This window comes from Rhinatrema bivittatum, chromosome 1, assembly GCF_901001135.1.
Source record: "Rhinatrema bivittatum chromosome 1, aRhiBiv1.1, whole genome shotgun sequence".
Classification (NCBI taxonomy): Eukaryota; Metazoa; Chordata; class Amphibia; order Gymnophiona; family Rhinatrematidae; genus Rhinatrema; species Rhinatrema bivittatum.
This window is the reverse complement of record NC_042615.1, coordinates 212394864-212410614: the sequence shown is the minus strand read 5'-3', so window position 1 is coordinate 212410614 and position 15751 is coordinate 212394864. Positions and strand designations below refer to the sequence as shown.

General features: G+C 46.2%; 1 protein-coding gene across 1 annotated transcript in view; it reads right to left on the bottom strand.

Moving 5' to 3' along the window:
• TBC1D14 (TBC1 domain family member 14) overlaps positions 1-10591 on the bottom strand; it is a 229332-nt gene extending 218741 nt beyond the window's left edge. The window contains 1 exon segment of the mRNA XM_029591586.1: positions 10417-10591. Coding sequence (XP_029447446.1) covers positions 10417-10447 — 31 coding nt within the window. The 5' untranslated portion in view covers positions 10448-10591.
• Between the last annotated feature and the right edge of the window lie 5160 nt (positions 10592-15751).

Sequence of the window (15751 nt, the reverse complement as noted above, 5' to 3'; positions counted from 1 at the left end):
TGCCCTTGGTTCTTCAGGGGGGGGGGGGGGGGGGGAGCGCTGGTTTCTTTTGTTCCTGTCCTCCGGTAGACGAGGTACTGGGGATTTGCCCCATTTGTTGGCTAACTTCTCCAATTCCCTTCCGAACAAGAGGGATCCTTTAAAAGGCATTCTCGTGAGGTTGGCTTTAGAGGTCACGTCGGCTGACCAATTTCGGAGCCATAGTTGTGGCTGCCACTATGGAGGAGATGCCCCTGGCTGAGGTGCGCACTAGGTCTGAGGTCGCATCCGTGAGGAAGGATAATTACCTGTTCCAACGTTTCAGCAGACGTGGTTGCGTCTCTGGAGAGAAGCAAGCAGGCACGTGTCACTACGGCACAGCAGGAAGCGATCTGCAGGGTCAGAGCTGCTACATCAAAGGACTGTTTAAGGATGGATTCCTGACGTCTGTCCTGGGCATCCTTGAGTGCCGCTCCTCCTTCGACTGGGATGGTCGTGCGCTTTGAGATTGCGCAGACCATGGCGTCCACTTTTGGGAACAGTAGGAGTTCCTTAGCCATGGGTTTGAGGGGGTATAGGGCTTCTAAGACCTGTCCTCCTTTGAAGCTGGCCTCCGGGGCATTGCATTCCAGGTCAATCAGTTGTTGTCAGCCTGCAACATTGGGAAATAGCATGAGGCCTGACGGAGGGACACCAAAACAGAGTTTGACTTTGGCTCCATTGAGGTACCCGTGCCTGGAATGGCCAGCATCTTCAGGGTCAGAGACACGAGAGCTGGTAACTCGTCTTTGGAGAAGAATCACAGCATGGTTCGGTATGGTTCCATCCCTGGAGGGATTTCCCCTTCCTCCAGGGAGTCAGTCTCATCCCCTGAGGTGTCTGTATCCCCTGTAGGGAGGTTCTTGCCTAGGTGGGTTACGTATCGAGAGGTCCGAGAGGTGCTTGGAAGGTCTTGTGCTTCTGGTGAAGCCTGGGACTGTGTCGCAGGCGGTACCAATTGTGCTTGGACAAAAGGTTTGCAGTCCTTTGAAGAATTCCACCCAGAAAAAGTCCCTGGGTCCATACTGAATCCAGGCGGGGTTATGGTGGAGGCCCCCGAGGCGCCTTCTTGTGTAGGCGCCGAGTCAGAGATACAAAGGTCCGGGGGTACTATCATTAGTGGAACCGGATCCCTCTATTGGCTGTGGGGGGGCCTTGCTTAGGTTCCCCGAGCCTCTTCACACTGCTCGCATAGGGCGGAGGCCACTTCAGGTTGCGCAGCTCTCAGATGGCAGGCTGGGCAGAGGACTTGTCCCTTGGCTTTCTTGGCCGGCGGTGCCATGATTTGTGCGCGTGGAGTGCTTCAAAACTCGTCTGTGCATGATGGTAAGCGCGCCAGGAGGCTTAGCTGTGCGCTCCGGGTGCAACGATGTGCGTGCCAGGTGCGCAAGATGTACGCGCAGGCAACTACTTTGTGCGCCTGGCAGAGATGTGAGCGCCGCTGTGCGCACAGCGGTATTTGTGCGCTTGGGCCGTTTGTGCAGACCGCTATGCGCCCGGCACCATTTTATGCGCCGCTGTGCTCATGGCACAGATGTGCGCACGGCTCAGTAGAGCACGCAATACGGCGATCAAGGTGGGGAAATGGCGCCGACAACCACGCGGACAAGATGGCGAAACACACACACACACCCCCCCCCCCCCCCGGAGGGTCTCCACGTGTGTGGATCCTCGCACCAGATCGGGGTCTAGCCCAGACGGAGCTGCTCAACCCGATTTTACAGACGCCAGAAGGGACGATCTGTGCGGCTAATCGAGCCTCGGAGACTTAGAAGAGGTTTTCTACCTTACCTGGTCTCGGCGTTTCCCGGTCTCGTGCCGGGCGGTCTCTGGCTGCGGGGGGGAGAGGGAATTATCTTCACTGCCACGCACGATTCAACACCCGCTGCCTCTTAGCTGCCCTGGGGCTAAGTCCACGCCGGACCGAGGCTTGCCTCTGAGGGGTCTCAGAAATCATCTCAGGAATTCTTGACTGGGGGAGGGACCCTTAGTTATCACCGCAGGAGAGCGGGGCTAGTCTTCTTTAGGTAAATGTTCTTTCTTCTTTGTTTTAAAACATTATTCTAGTGTGTGGAGGTGTCCCTACCTGCTTTAGGAGACTGGGAAATACTGAAGAGCTAAGCTTCTTGCACGGGTATATGTAGGCTGACATCAGCCTCCCATCTGCTATCAGGAGTACACTATACCCATTGGTCCTGAGTCTATCTGGCTACACGCTACAAAATTTGGATTTAGCAAGGGATATTGCAGACTTAACTACATGTAGATGGATGTGTGTACATTTCTGTCAGACACCAACGCTGGAATTAGAACGCGGCTATCTGTGTATCTGCAATAGTTGTAAATATGTAGGAACAGACTCATTTTCTCACATGTCTGTTACTGCTTACAGGGCTGCAAATGCACACAAGCAGAGACCCCCCCCACTCGAATGAAAACTTCAACACTGCTTACGGAGCTACCAACTAGCCCTGTACAACTAGCCATGGCTTTTCTGCAAGACAACAGAAAATTCAAGGAACATGCACCTCTCTGCTTTAGTGATGCGCAATAAACAAACTGATTCCAAAGAAAAAGATCTGCTCGTCTTCCTACTGTATGAGAGAGCGCTCAGCATACATCTCACCTCCTACCTACTTCACTTCCAGCCCTAGCAACACTGTCTTCTGTTCATAATTAATTTACCACATACAGTGCAGACTGTACAAGAGCCATGGGATGATGTTTCCACAGGGACATTCAGCCTGTGTAGGGTCCCAAAACCTTCGGAATTTCATAAAGTTTAACAAGTCTGGGGCGAAGGGAGAGGTCAGTTCAGCTAAACCTCTTTTTCGGTCGAAAGCCTTAGCAGCCTGTAGAATCCCCACGTCAGCTTGCCACACATTCTCAGATACAAGGGGACACCTGCCTCCTACAAATCTTATAGTCTACTCTGAGCTGAACATACATTTACAGCGCAGAACTCTGAACAAATTAAAAAAAAAAATAAAAGCAGCTTATTTCTGAAAATTACTCAACATATCCTCATGACTTAATTAGGGCTAGAAAAATCCCAGGGCCATGTCACCCAGACACCTAACACATGGAAGAGATGGCGGCAGGGCCTGGACCAGAGAGTGACAATGGCTACATCCGGCAGGTACCTATTACTGGGCCAAAGAAAAGAAGCTGGTGGAGAGGGGATGGGGTGGATGAGAGAGTATTTGGAAGCAGGTGTGTACCTGGAGAGAGAAGGGGAGAGCAAAAGAAGGCAAAAGCAAAAAATATGGGAAAACAAACAAGAAAGGAAATAATTAAAAAAAGAAAATAGAACCCAGAGCAAAATAGCTGGGGACTAAGATTTCTAAGCAAAGAACAAAAAAGTCACTCAGAATATTCAGGCGTGTATAACTATAAGTACTTAATGACAGCATATATATTTTGCCATTGAACTGCACACACATTGTGCGACTGATTTATTCAATATGTCTAGAAATTATAATCAGGGGTAGGCCGTTGGTTTTCTCATAGTGCTTAAGAGCTTAAATTCAGCCAAAGTAAAGTTCAGAGCCCTGATGCACTCCCTGGTTCCTTCATAGTGAAGAAAGAGAATTGCGCCATTGCTCAAAGCTCTCTTCCGTTAGACTCAAGTTTGTAAATTACAAGCTGGGAGGAAGAGTAAGCCGGTTTGCTTTTCATAAGAATCTCTTTGCAAAATACTGTTTAAGAACAGCCTACCCCAGTAAAGGACTTCTCTCTGTGACAATGCAGTGCAAATCAGAAATGATCATGAAATTTTAGCCCTGAAGCACAAATGAGGATTTTGAAATGCTGAGTCAGTGTCAGGGATTTACATAATCATTGTCAGCTGCTTTTTCCAAATACACTATTTCCTGGAATGGCATAAAAATATCCTCCAGATAAGTATCTTTTTAACTGCATTTTCTAAAACCTTACAAAAAAACTGCACATAAGGCACTGCCTAAGACCCATGATTATAATTTCTAGTCATACTGAAAATCACAGTCACACAATCTGTGTGCAAAGTGGAGGTGTAGCCGAGTGGTTAGAGCAGTGAGCTATAAACAGGGGGCCAGGGTCCTGCTGTTGCTCCTTGTGAAAATCACTTTACCCTCCATTGCCTCAGGGACAAACTTAGATTGTAAGCCCTCTGGGGGCTTTGAAGTGCTGAAAAAAAGTGCAAAAAGCGGAATATAAATTAAAAATAAATAAAAAATAATGGCAAAAGGGTAAAATAGTTATGCATGCCTAAATATTCAGTTACTATTTTTCGCTTTGTTTAGATATAATTTGGTCACCAGTTTTTTTTTACTTTCTGCTCAATGCTATAGCCTAAGATTTCTAAACATTTCCCACCCATAGTTTTAACCAAATTGGAAATTCATTCTTCAAGACAGTTGCCTCTCTAAAGGGGATTTATGCACAAAAATAAAAAATAGTCAAGACCAGGGACAGAAATTAGCAGATGTGATCTTTTTAGGAGATATGCACTAGTTATGATCAATTTATTTATATTGCAAAAAGATTTTGTCTTATCTGGTCAATTAAGTTGAGGTTGACAATGGTACTTCAGTCAGACTTACCTTAAAAACTAGTTGAAACAATTGTACCACAAATAAACTTTGCATCCTGTCCATGAGCTTGCCTGTGAGAAACATCTGGAGTTTGAACCTCCCTCTCAATATACCCACATCTGTTCTCGTTTAACACACTAGCCTCACTAGAGAAGTAAAGCTAGATGAGGACTTGTATGCTGGCAATATCGTATTTTGAGCCTACACAAAGATGAGGTCTGCCACCTGTCAGGTGGCATCTTCTAGCCACTTGATGAATCTTCTAGCCACAAATCAGGATGAAAACAAAAGTAATTCAAAATGATGGGCTAATCTTATTCGTATTAAATTTGCATCTACATGACTTTTTTTTATCCTTCTGGATAAAAATCACCCAAAGCGGTGAACATAGTAAATACAATCAAAATTTAAATATATAGCAAAAATGCCTTAATAAAAGCATAAAATACATAAATACAAATCAACATAAAAGAAACGAACCAAACTCCTCGATTTTAGAAGACTGCTGCCAACTCCAGAGTATCCATCATATGCTGCCAGGTAAGCTTTTCAAACATGCAAACTTTATGTATGCTACCAATGTCAATACCAGCAGTAAAACATTGTGAAATAAAAATGACCACCATCAGTGAAGAGTTCTCCAAGAACACTGGTTGCAGACTGTCGTCTGAAAAACTAACATGTTCCCAGAGTCACGTGTTACGTTAGACTTACCAAGAGAACACAGAAGTAAGAGAGACCAAAGCACAGCCAGAGGAAGGGCACATGGCGGGTTTTTCAAACAGCAAACTCCGACGGGGGGCCACCCTTTGACTTAAGATGAATAAAGTTAGGAAGCAAGAAATGTTTACAGCACTGAAGGAATCCCCACATTTAAAAGAAACAGCGGAGGAGGGGAACCTGGGAATTCTAAGAAAAGGCAAATGAAAAAGAAAATTAAGGATGTGGTTAGTGCAGTTAGTGTAGCTGTGTTTAAAAAAGGATTGGATAAGTTCTTGGACAAGAAGTCCATTACCTGCTATTAAGTTGACTTATATAATAACCACCGCTATTATTAGTAACGGTAACATGGAATAGACTTAGTTTTTGGGTACTTGCCAGGTTCTTATGGCCTGGATTGGGCACTGTTGGAAACAGGATGCTGGGCTTGATGGAGCCTTGGTCTGACCCAGTATGGCATTTTCTTATTAGATTTTTTTAATCCTATACCAACTTTTTTTTTTCTTTTAATTGCTTTTTCTGGGCACTTACTTTTCCTTAACAAAGAGGGACACCCCTTCTCCATCTGGAGGGTCCTTGAAAAAAGGAAGATCAGGAAGTAGCCCGGAAGAAGTAAACCAAATTTGACTTCCCTGTGTACCACCTCCTGAGATTTCTGCTTCCCCACTCAGCAAGCTATTCCGCTCATGCCTGAAAGGCCTGTTACATTCAGGTACTGTAGGTTTTTACCTGTCCTCAGAGTTTACAATCTAACAGGCTGATACAATACGCAGCGCATTAAGACGGTACTCAATATGAGCGCCCATTTTCCTAACGCGTGCACAGCCGTGCCTCCTGGGCGCCTTATGCAATATTTAAATGAACTACTATGTTAAAAAGGATGCACTAAGGAACAATTGTGCTTCACCAGCACCAAAATGCATCGGGCACCCACAACTGCAACAGGAGCTCTATACGAGCGTCCGTTTTATCACACTTCAGGTCGATTTTGTCTAATATACCAGCTCGATAGCAAGGGGCGAAATCGGCCTGGGGCATGTCTATTGGGCGAGTACATAGTGCATCCAGAATATTTTGTTTTTCATCAAACCATTACATCATAGCTTTATTCTTAAACACCGCAAGCAATAGATGTAAGAATCGCAGTAATACTAAGTAGGAGGAACCACAGGGGACTGTATTTTTTAAATTTCTCCTGAGCCTTTGACTCGCAGATTGACTTAACATCAGCACCAGGGCTGGCGTTAAATTTGCCACATTAAAAAGTGTGTTGGGCACCCATCGATTTCTGCATTGGGGGGGGGGGGGGGGGGGGAGGGTAATAGCCTCATCTACATGGAACTTACAGATGAGCACAATTGATCATGCAGTTGTTTGGGCCTGTATTTTGGACACGCTAATCTTCTTACTGCATCGGGTGCTAGACTTAACTTGTCCAAAATGTGCGTCCGTGCATAAACCTGTGCACTAGGCTGGGCGCACTTTATTGCATCGGCCCATAAATTTGGGCCTGAGGCAATTAGGTGGTGAAGTGACTTCCTGAGGTCACAAGGAGTGACAGTGGGATTTCAACTCGGAGTGCCCTGGTTCTCAGGTTGCTTCTCTGATCTCCGCACACCCCCCCCATATTCCCAAGACTTGTGCTTCCCTTATGCAAACTAGGAGATCACCTAAAGTGTCAAAATTTTGGGGGCAGTATAAACCCAGCAGCATGGCTGTGCCAGAGCCAATACAGCCAAAGGAGGGAGTGCTGTGCTGAAACTACTGTAAGTTGGGGGAGGGAGGTGCATGACCAAAGGTTCACCTAGGGCACCAAATACTCTTACACTGGCCTTGAACATTCCCCATATTAATTTCATCCCTTTCATCAGTGGGTATGATTGCTGCCCCGTCTCTGCCACCGTTCCTCCTCCTAACCTTCACTTCACCCTACAGCATGCAACTCATTCCCTTAACCTCCATCATACCTTGTTTCCTTCCCTCTAATTTCTCCTGCATCCCCTTCTATCCTATCTACCTGTTAACCTCTTTACCCATCTGGTTCTAAATGAGAATTTCCCTGCACTTTCCACTGAAACTCCATGAACCACATTAGTGTGCCTAGTGGTTTTCTCTCTCTATAGGGCTTGTGTCGGTCAGTGAGGTCGGTCACACCATCTCTCGCGCTCCCACACACAAGGCTAGGCAGGCGTAGGCACATAAGGAAGATCGTGCCCACTGGCTTGCATACACACATAGGCACAGCCATCCACCCTCACAGGCCCCCATGCAGACAGGCAGAGGCCCACCCCACATACACACAGGCTGTTATAGACCAGATTACCCAAGCAACACCAAAAGACTTTTCGCTAGTTTACTAAATAAAAGAGGTACAAGGTGGGGGTTCAGCAGCAGGCTCCACCATCCACTTTTTCCCCAATGGAAAAAAGGAAGAAGCTAAAAAAAAAAAAAAGTTTTGATTTGGTGACCTGGAAATAAATCACCACTGCCTCTGAAAGTAGACAGCAAAGACGTTGGTTCCTGTCCATATTAGAGGGCCCTAGAGAGGCTCAGCAAGTTTCCAATGCAACAGCAGTAGTGGATTCAGGGGGAAAGCAGTGATAGCCAAATGAGCCTGCGTGATAATAAGTACTAGAGTTGCTGGACCCCAAACATGGTAGACGCCAGCCACCAACTGCCTGATAAATTCAGCTGCTGCAAGCCATAAATTTGTTATAACTTTTAGGGCAGAATTCACTTTGACATTACAGGGCATATTCCAAACACTGCCCCATGTGAAATCTCCACAAAATATCAAGATAGTCTATCCCATTATTCAACCCAAGATAAGATTAGCAGCTGGTATGAGGGGGGACTAAACAGGATTTTTTCCTGCATAAGGCAGAAGCCCCCACTCCCCCCAATATCTACAGGCCACTGCAACATCATGCACTCAGGCTAGTGCACAGATTAACCCACTGTTAGCCTAGCCCGTCCAAGACGCGCATCCAACACGCAATGCAAAAAAAGGGTAACAGTATGTCCAAAAGTGTCCAAAATCGCGTGTAGCTAATAGTGCTTATATGTAAATGCCATGTAGATAAGGTTATTAACTATTGCCCCCCCCCAGATGCAGAAAATCGCCGCTCAGCTAACACACCCTTTTGAACGCGTCAAATTTAAACGCCAGCCCCCCGGAGCTGGTGTTGTCATACCCGTGAGTCAAGGGCGCATCAGCCGAGCAGCAATTTTCTGCTTTCTCCTACTTGCAAATTTCGCATCTGCAGGATTTTGGAACACAGCTTTTTTCCACTTTCACAGGCTGGAAGAAGTTTGCTTGCCTTCCTTTCAGTGCGGTCCAAAATGGCTCCATGTTCGTTGGTTACGGTCTGGAGATGCTGCAGCTAGTGGACATGCTGTTGTCTGAAATGGAACTAATCAATTGCTAGAACTAATTGCGTACCCGCCTCCTCTCTTTTCCTTTCCCTAAAATCAACCAGTACACAGTTTCTGTGTCGCCCTTAAACTTCCTCCTTACACTGACTGGATTAGAGCAAACACAGATCACAGCTGTGGGCAGATTAAACCCCTTTTCTCTGCTTTTTGGCTGGTTCAGAAGATAGGCTGATAAAACGGACGCTCGTATTGACCTTCTGTTTTCCTAACCCGCACACCACCGTCTCCTGGGTGCCCGATGCACAGCGCTAGGGACACACAATTGATCCTGAGCGCTTCCTTTTCAGCATGGCAGCTCATTATAATGCTACATCGGGCACCCAGGAGTAGTGTTCGTGCATGCATTAGGAAAATGGGCACTCAATACAAGCGACTGTTTTACCGCGCGTCGTATTGCATCGGCCCCTTAATGTGCAGGTAAAGTATCACCTGGAATGACTGAATCTTATTGCCAGAGACCATTTTCATTGACTGAATTTAAGTTTCATGATTCCACACAAATGTTTTAATCTAAATATGAGATTACAAAGTAGCCTCATCAGAAAATCAAATTGTGGGAGTCACTCATGAACATCCAAAGCATTTATAAACAAACAAAAATATGGTCATTTAGGTAAATAAGCAAACTGTTTTATAAAAGGAATACTAAAGACTAAGTAAAAATGTTTAAATTCTGAATATTAACCCAGCTAAACAGCTAATCTAATCCAACCATATCTTGTGAAAAAGGACTTAACTGAAAATTAAGAAATAGGATTCACGAGATAATGCACTCTTATCTAAGCCTGTTGTACAGCCATGAAGCCATAGCAAAAGTACCAGAAATAGAAATGTTTTGCATGCACCTGCAAACACCTGCAGTAAGTACAGTGACCACCAGCTACTACATAATTTGACAAAGCGCCGGTAGTTTTCAGTTTATTGTCGAGCTGCACAGCAGAAACAAACTGGTCAAGCAGCAAAGCTGCTTATCAACCCCGTGAGCAGGAAGTATGAGCGCCTACCAAGGACTTAAATCGATCGGGGCAGGAGGAGAGCGCCGCATGCCACCGACCACATGGTCGCCAAAGCCACGCGCCTCTGTCCGAGGGCATGCAATAGGAAGGGGCACCACATGCCACAAGACCGATAGCCTGAGATGCAGTTAAGCCACATGCTTCCAATGACAAGTGTGTGTTGGCAGAGAGGGATCCACATGTCGCTGACCATGGGCACGTGAGAGGGGGAAAAGGGCCAGCATCAGACACGGAAGGGCCCAGGACAGAAACCAAGGAGTGGGTCCAGTCGGTGCCAGGCACCCTGCAACTCCACCTCAGTGACATCACGCGACTTCGCCAAAGATACCGGGGCCCCAGGCATCTACCTGCCTGCTACCACCGTCCCAAGGCTGCCCCGGGAGGGTCCCCCGGGAGGGTCCCCCCACCCCCACCAGTGTTTCTCATCTCAGGAAGGGGGGAGAGGAGCGAGTCAGTCCACCTGCTACTAAGCACAAGCCCGAGAGAAAGTGCCTGGATGGGGCTGGGGGCGGGAGAAGTGATCCACGGCCATGCCTGGGGACGCGTTTGTTGGGGGGAAAAAAGTTTGCTTTTGCTGCTGTTGATGGAGGCGGGAGCCCGGAATCCGGCTCATTTGTAGAGAAACAGTTGGGGAGGGTGCGAGCGGGAGTTACCTGGGCAGGTGTCCCCGGCATGCTGCGCCATCCCCCGCCCCCCCGCACTCAGCGTTCCCACGGGAGGGGGCAGCGGCGGGGCCCTGCGGCTGGAGACGGCCGCGATCCCTGCATCCCAACCGCCGCCGCCGCTGCTGGGGCTCCTGCTCCTCCGCCGCCGCCGCCCGCGGCCATTTTGAAAGTGCGGAAGGAGAGAGAGGGGGGGGGGGAGGGGCGGGGCGGTACGGGAGCGGCCGCCCTCCGGAAACACCGAGACCGAGAGAGACGAAAACCAGGAAAAAGAAAGAGAAAACAAAATAAGGGAGGGGGAGGCGAAAAAGCAATATTTCAAGGGCCAGAGTCCGTGGCAGCAGGGGGGCGAGGAGGGAGGATCCGGAGTCCGAGCCCTTCCCACTCACGCCCATCTTATCGGGAAGTGGAGGAGGCAAAAGCCAAATGGTTTACATTTTTAACGCTAGACGAAATGTTTGGTTGTTGATAAACTTTGCCTTAGTTTTCTCTGATTGTTAATCGTTATTTATTATGTTTATTGCAGGCCTCGTTGAAAGGGTTGGCTAAGCATTGTAAAGTAAAAATAGTTCGATCCCATCTGAAGCGAGGGCTGCACAGCACAGGCGCCGCATTTTTTTGAGCGAACACTTAAAAACTATCACGAACTCCGCGACAACTTCAGTTTTTTTTTTCCCCGGCAGGGTCTCGCCTCGGAACTGAAAGCAAACGGGTTAATGGTGGGCAGGGCAGGAATGAGCCACCCCTCCCTTTCCCAAGGGCTCCTGGTGCTTTATTTCCTGCTGCTCTCCTCCTCCTCCTCTGAAGCATTGTGGTAGATGTAGCTCACCTCGACCTACCCGCCGTCTTTAGGAACAGCGGTGTCTGACCTGATATTTCGGGACCCATCAGAAAAAAAAAATATTGCGCGTGTAACTTCATCTGCTTTCAATTGTCCCGCAGCTTTCTTACCGTAAACAAATCATGTACACAAATGATGGCGAAGAAGGGCTATTTATTTGTTCCCTACCATTTTAAGAATCAAAGGGAGGTGACTGCCCTAACCAAAGTCTTTACACAACTTGAGAAAACAATCGCAAGTGTCCATGTATTTGAAGACTTAGAATATCTTTTAATCATAATGCTCAGATGTATCATCACGATATTTCCAAATTTGGTGACCAAGAGTTACACGGTGCCCCGACCCAGACCGTGTTTCGTCAGGAGGGACCCGGAATCACAACTTTGCAAGCTATTTAACTGCTGGGAGACCGTATGATTCTGGTGGCAAAATAATTCTAGAGTTCAGTACATACATAATAGATGAGATGAGGACTTTAAAAAGTATATATACTTAAGTACATCCACTCAAAACAATGAGGTTATCTAGAAGCAAAGTGATACATAGGAGAAAGCAAACACTTTAGAGCTAGGTATTTAAATACCTAGCTCTTAAGCCCACACCGTCAGGTATATATACTTATGTACAAGTACTCAGGTTGATGGCAGCCACCCTGGAGGTGGTTCCATGGACAAGGATGCATATGCACCCTCTTTAGCACACCTTGCTGGCTCGTTGGAGTCCTCAGTCTCAAACCTATTGGATTTGGCTTCACCTGCCCGTGGAGATCAGCATACAGCTACAGTGGTGGTTGCAAGTGGGCCATCTAAGGAAGGGGATCACCCTACGATCACCAGACTGGCTAATACAACAGATGCGAGCTTCCAGCGTTGGTGGGAGTCCACTATCAGGAGTTGACAGAGCAAGGGCGCTGGAGAACAGAAGAGTCTCTGGAGCATCAATTGGCTGGAAGCCCAGGCCGTCCGGTTGACATGCTTAAGATTCGTCAAGCAGTCCGGCTAATGTCAGACAATGTAATGACAGTGACTTACATCAGGTACCAGGGAGGAACTAAGAGCCACTAAGTGTCACAGGAAATAGCCCAACTCATAAAATGGGTGGAAGTACATCTTCAGGAGATCTCAGCCTCCCACATTGCAGGAAAAGACAATGTAAGAGCTGACTTTCTCAGCAGCAGAGTCTGGACCTAGGAGGATGGGAATTGTCAAACGAGGCATTCCAGCTGATAGTGGTCCACTGGGGCCTCTCGTTTCTAGACCTGCTGCCAGCATCTTACAATGTGAAGGTTCCTCGCTTATTCAGTCATAGAAGAGATCAAAAGTCCTTGGACATCAATGCCATCATGCAGGAGTGGCCAGAGGGCAAACTCCTATAAGCCTTTCCCCAGTGGCCCATGTTGGGCAGAATGATTCGGAGGATTGAGAGTCACACGGGGATGGTGCTTCTGATGGCACCAGATTGACCCAGGAGGCCGTGGTATACAGATTTGCGAAGGTTCCTGGTAGAGCCTCCTATCCATTTACTGGTTCACAGGGATCTGCTGCAGCAGGGGCCTTTTCTTTATGAAGATCCAACTCAATTTTGTCTTACAGTATGGCTCTTGAGAGAGCTCAGATGCGGAAGCATGGATATTCCATTGTGGTGATTGCCATCTTGCTACAAGTGAGAAAGTTTTCCATTTCTTTTGCTTATATGTGGGTTTGGCGAGTGTTTGAGGATTGATGGTTTCTCCCTCTTTCAGTTAAGATCCCGCTCATTTTGGAATTTTTGCAGGATGGATTGAGAAGAGGGTTGGCCCTTAAGTCATTGAAGGTACAGGTGGCAGCACTTGCCTGTTTCAGAGGTCAGGTGAATGGTGGACCCTTGTTAGCTCATCCAGATGTGGCTCATTTCTTAAAAGGGGTAAAGCATCTTTGTCCTCCCCTGCAGTTGACAGTACCCTTGCTGTTTTGGATTTCCTGGCAGGGCCCACTTTATGACCACTGTGTAGCCTTTCCTTGAGGTTACTAGCATTGAAAACGATGTTTCAAGGGAGGAGCCAAGATGGGCGCACGGAGAGGAACATGAGTTATAGCTCCCTACCCGACTGATTTTTCCTGCAAAAGAATGCCTTCTAAACCGAAGGAAAAAATACAGATCGATCTGTCAGTGTCTCTTCCCTCAACAAGTACACAATTGGAGATTACCAAATTCATGGACTCACCAGCACCTATACAGAGAACCGAGGAAACTGTTGTGCAGGTCATCATGGGAGAGCCAACTCTGCCTGCAGAGGAGGTGTCTCTAAGCCCTGAGCTGAGGCAACCGCCAGCTCAGAGGGCAGAAGCGGAGACACCAAATGCAGAATCGTCAGTTTCTCAAGCCGGTTTTAATGCAGAAGGATCACCATGGACTCCTGTTGGTGCAGAACCCGGGCCATCGCCATCGAGTCCAGTGGAAGGACCAATGCCTGCGGGAATTTCAGGTACTAATGAGAATATGAAAGGAGAACTAAAACGCAGAGAGGGCTCTCAGCAGGGAGATATTTAAAATTCCAACTCACCCTGAGCAAGTGATGCTTGCTGCTATTTGGGACTTTATGGCTGGGATGGCTACAGCTATAAATTCTTTAAATGAAAAAAATGGATCACTCTAGTTTACAATGTTCACAAAAATTATCCAATTTACAGAACCAGGTTGATTCTTTAAAGATTCAAGTAATTGGATTGGAGGAGAAAGGAAAAGATTTTCAGCAATTCAAAATAGCAGCTATTAAAGACCAAGAAGTTTTATCAAGTCGTATGGAGTATCTTGAAAATAAGTCAAGACATTTAAATTTGCACTTGATAAACTTTCCAAGGATAGCTGGGGATATACCCTATACTATCCTTAAAAAAATTCTTCCGTGAAAAGCTGGAATTGAATGAGGACAATTTTCCTTCAGTTAATACATGCTTTTTCCTCCCCCCTCCCTCAAGAAAATTGACAAATACCAACAATGTCCCTTTTCAAGGAAATTTGACAAATTTCTTGGAGAACTCAACCTTGGAAGTGATGGATAGAGGAACACTATTGGTTTCATTTATTACCACAGAACATATTAACCTGGTCATGAAAACCTACTTAGGAAGTATCCTATTAATTTCCATGAATCTTCGGTAAAAATATTTCCTGACTTAGCCCCGACCACATAGAGGTTTTTTTGAACCTAAGACAAGAGGTAGTTGGTTTGGGATATACGTTTAAACTTCTATTTCCTTGTAAATGTTATGTAACTAAGGGAGATGATCATTTTGGTTTTTTTACATCTGATCAATTGAAAGAATTTGTAGTTGCCAGGAAATTAACCATCTTAACCCACTAAGAAAGGAATGTGCTGTAACGTGCTTCTGATGGTAAAAACTTTATTTCCTTAATGCTTCCTTTAAATTTCTGTCTCCTCCTCCCTTTTATTCTGCTAAGAGTGGGGATTTTTCTTGTTAATTTTATGGAGTTTGTTATGATATTCCAAAAAAGTAATTTTGAATGATTGTAATTCAAATTTATTTTCCTTTTTATGAGATGAATGATATTGTAAAGGGAATATCAGTATATAATGTCCCACAATATTTCTGTATAAGCAAAATTGTAATTTGTTTATTAAGTTGAAAAATGATAAAGAATTAAAAAAAAAAAAGAAAACTGTGTTTCTTGTGGCAATTTGTTCTGCACATAGAATCTCCGAACTCAGGCATTGTCTTGCGGGGACTGATTTTGCATGTAACTCCGGGGGCAGTACAGTTACATACTATTCCGTCTTTCTTGCCAAAGGTAATCTCAGATTTTCACTTGAATCAGTCAATTTCCCTGCCAACTTTGGACAGGGAGAGAGATGTGCATGAATATCATCTGTTAAGGTCCTTGGATGTCAAGAGGCATATTTAGAGGTTTTTTTAACCTCTCAGGAAGATGGACTGGCTGTCTATACTCCATGATGGGAGTAAACAGGGTGAGCCAAAGTCGCAGGCTACAATAACCCACTGGCTTAGAGAGGTAGTCATGGCTGTATATGTGGATGCTGAGCAGCCGTTGCCTAGTCAGCTTAGGGCTCATTGCACTAGGGCTCAGGCAGTGTCATGGGCAGAGATTAGATTACTGAGCTGCGACATGGTCCTCCTTACATTCTTTTTCCAGGCATTACTGCCTGGATGTGCAGGCCCGGGAGGATGCAGCCTTCACACGTTCAATATTGACAAAACTGTGGCCAGCCTTCTGCTGTGTTCAGGAGTAGCTTTGGTACATCCCACTGGTTGTTGATCCACCTATCCAAATGCTAAGAAAGGAGAAATTACTACCTACCTGATATCCTCCTTAAAGAAAAGGAAATTAAGTGGAACTATCTTCCCGCCCTCAGCTGCTGGATGTTGGTGCTATTGTCCTCCTGTGTGGCTGCATTTTCCACAGGTTACTGTTAAGTGTCATTCCAGTCCCTAGATAAGAGTTATTACCCTCCTTGTCTGAGCTCAG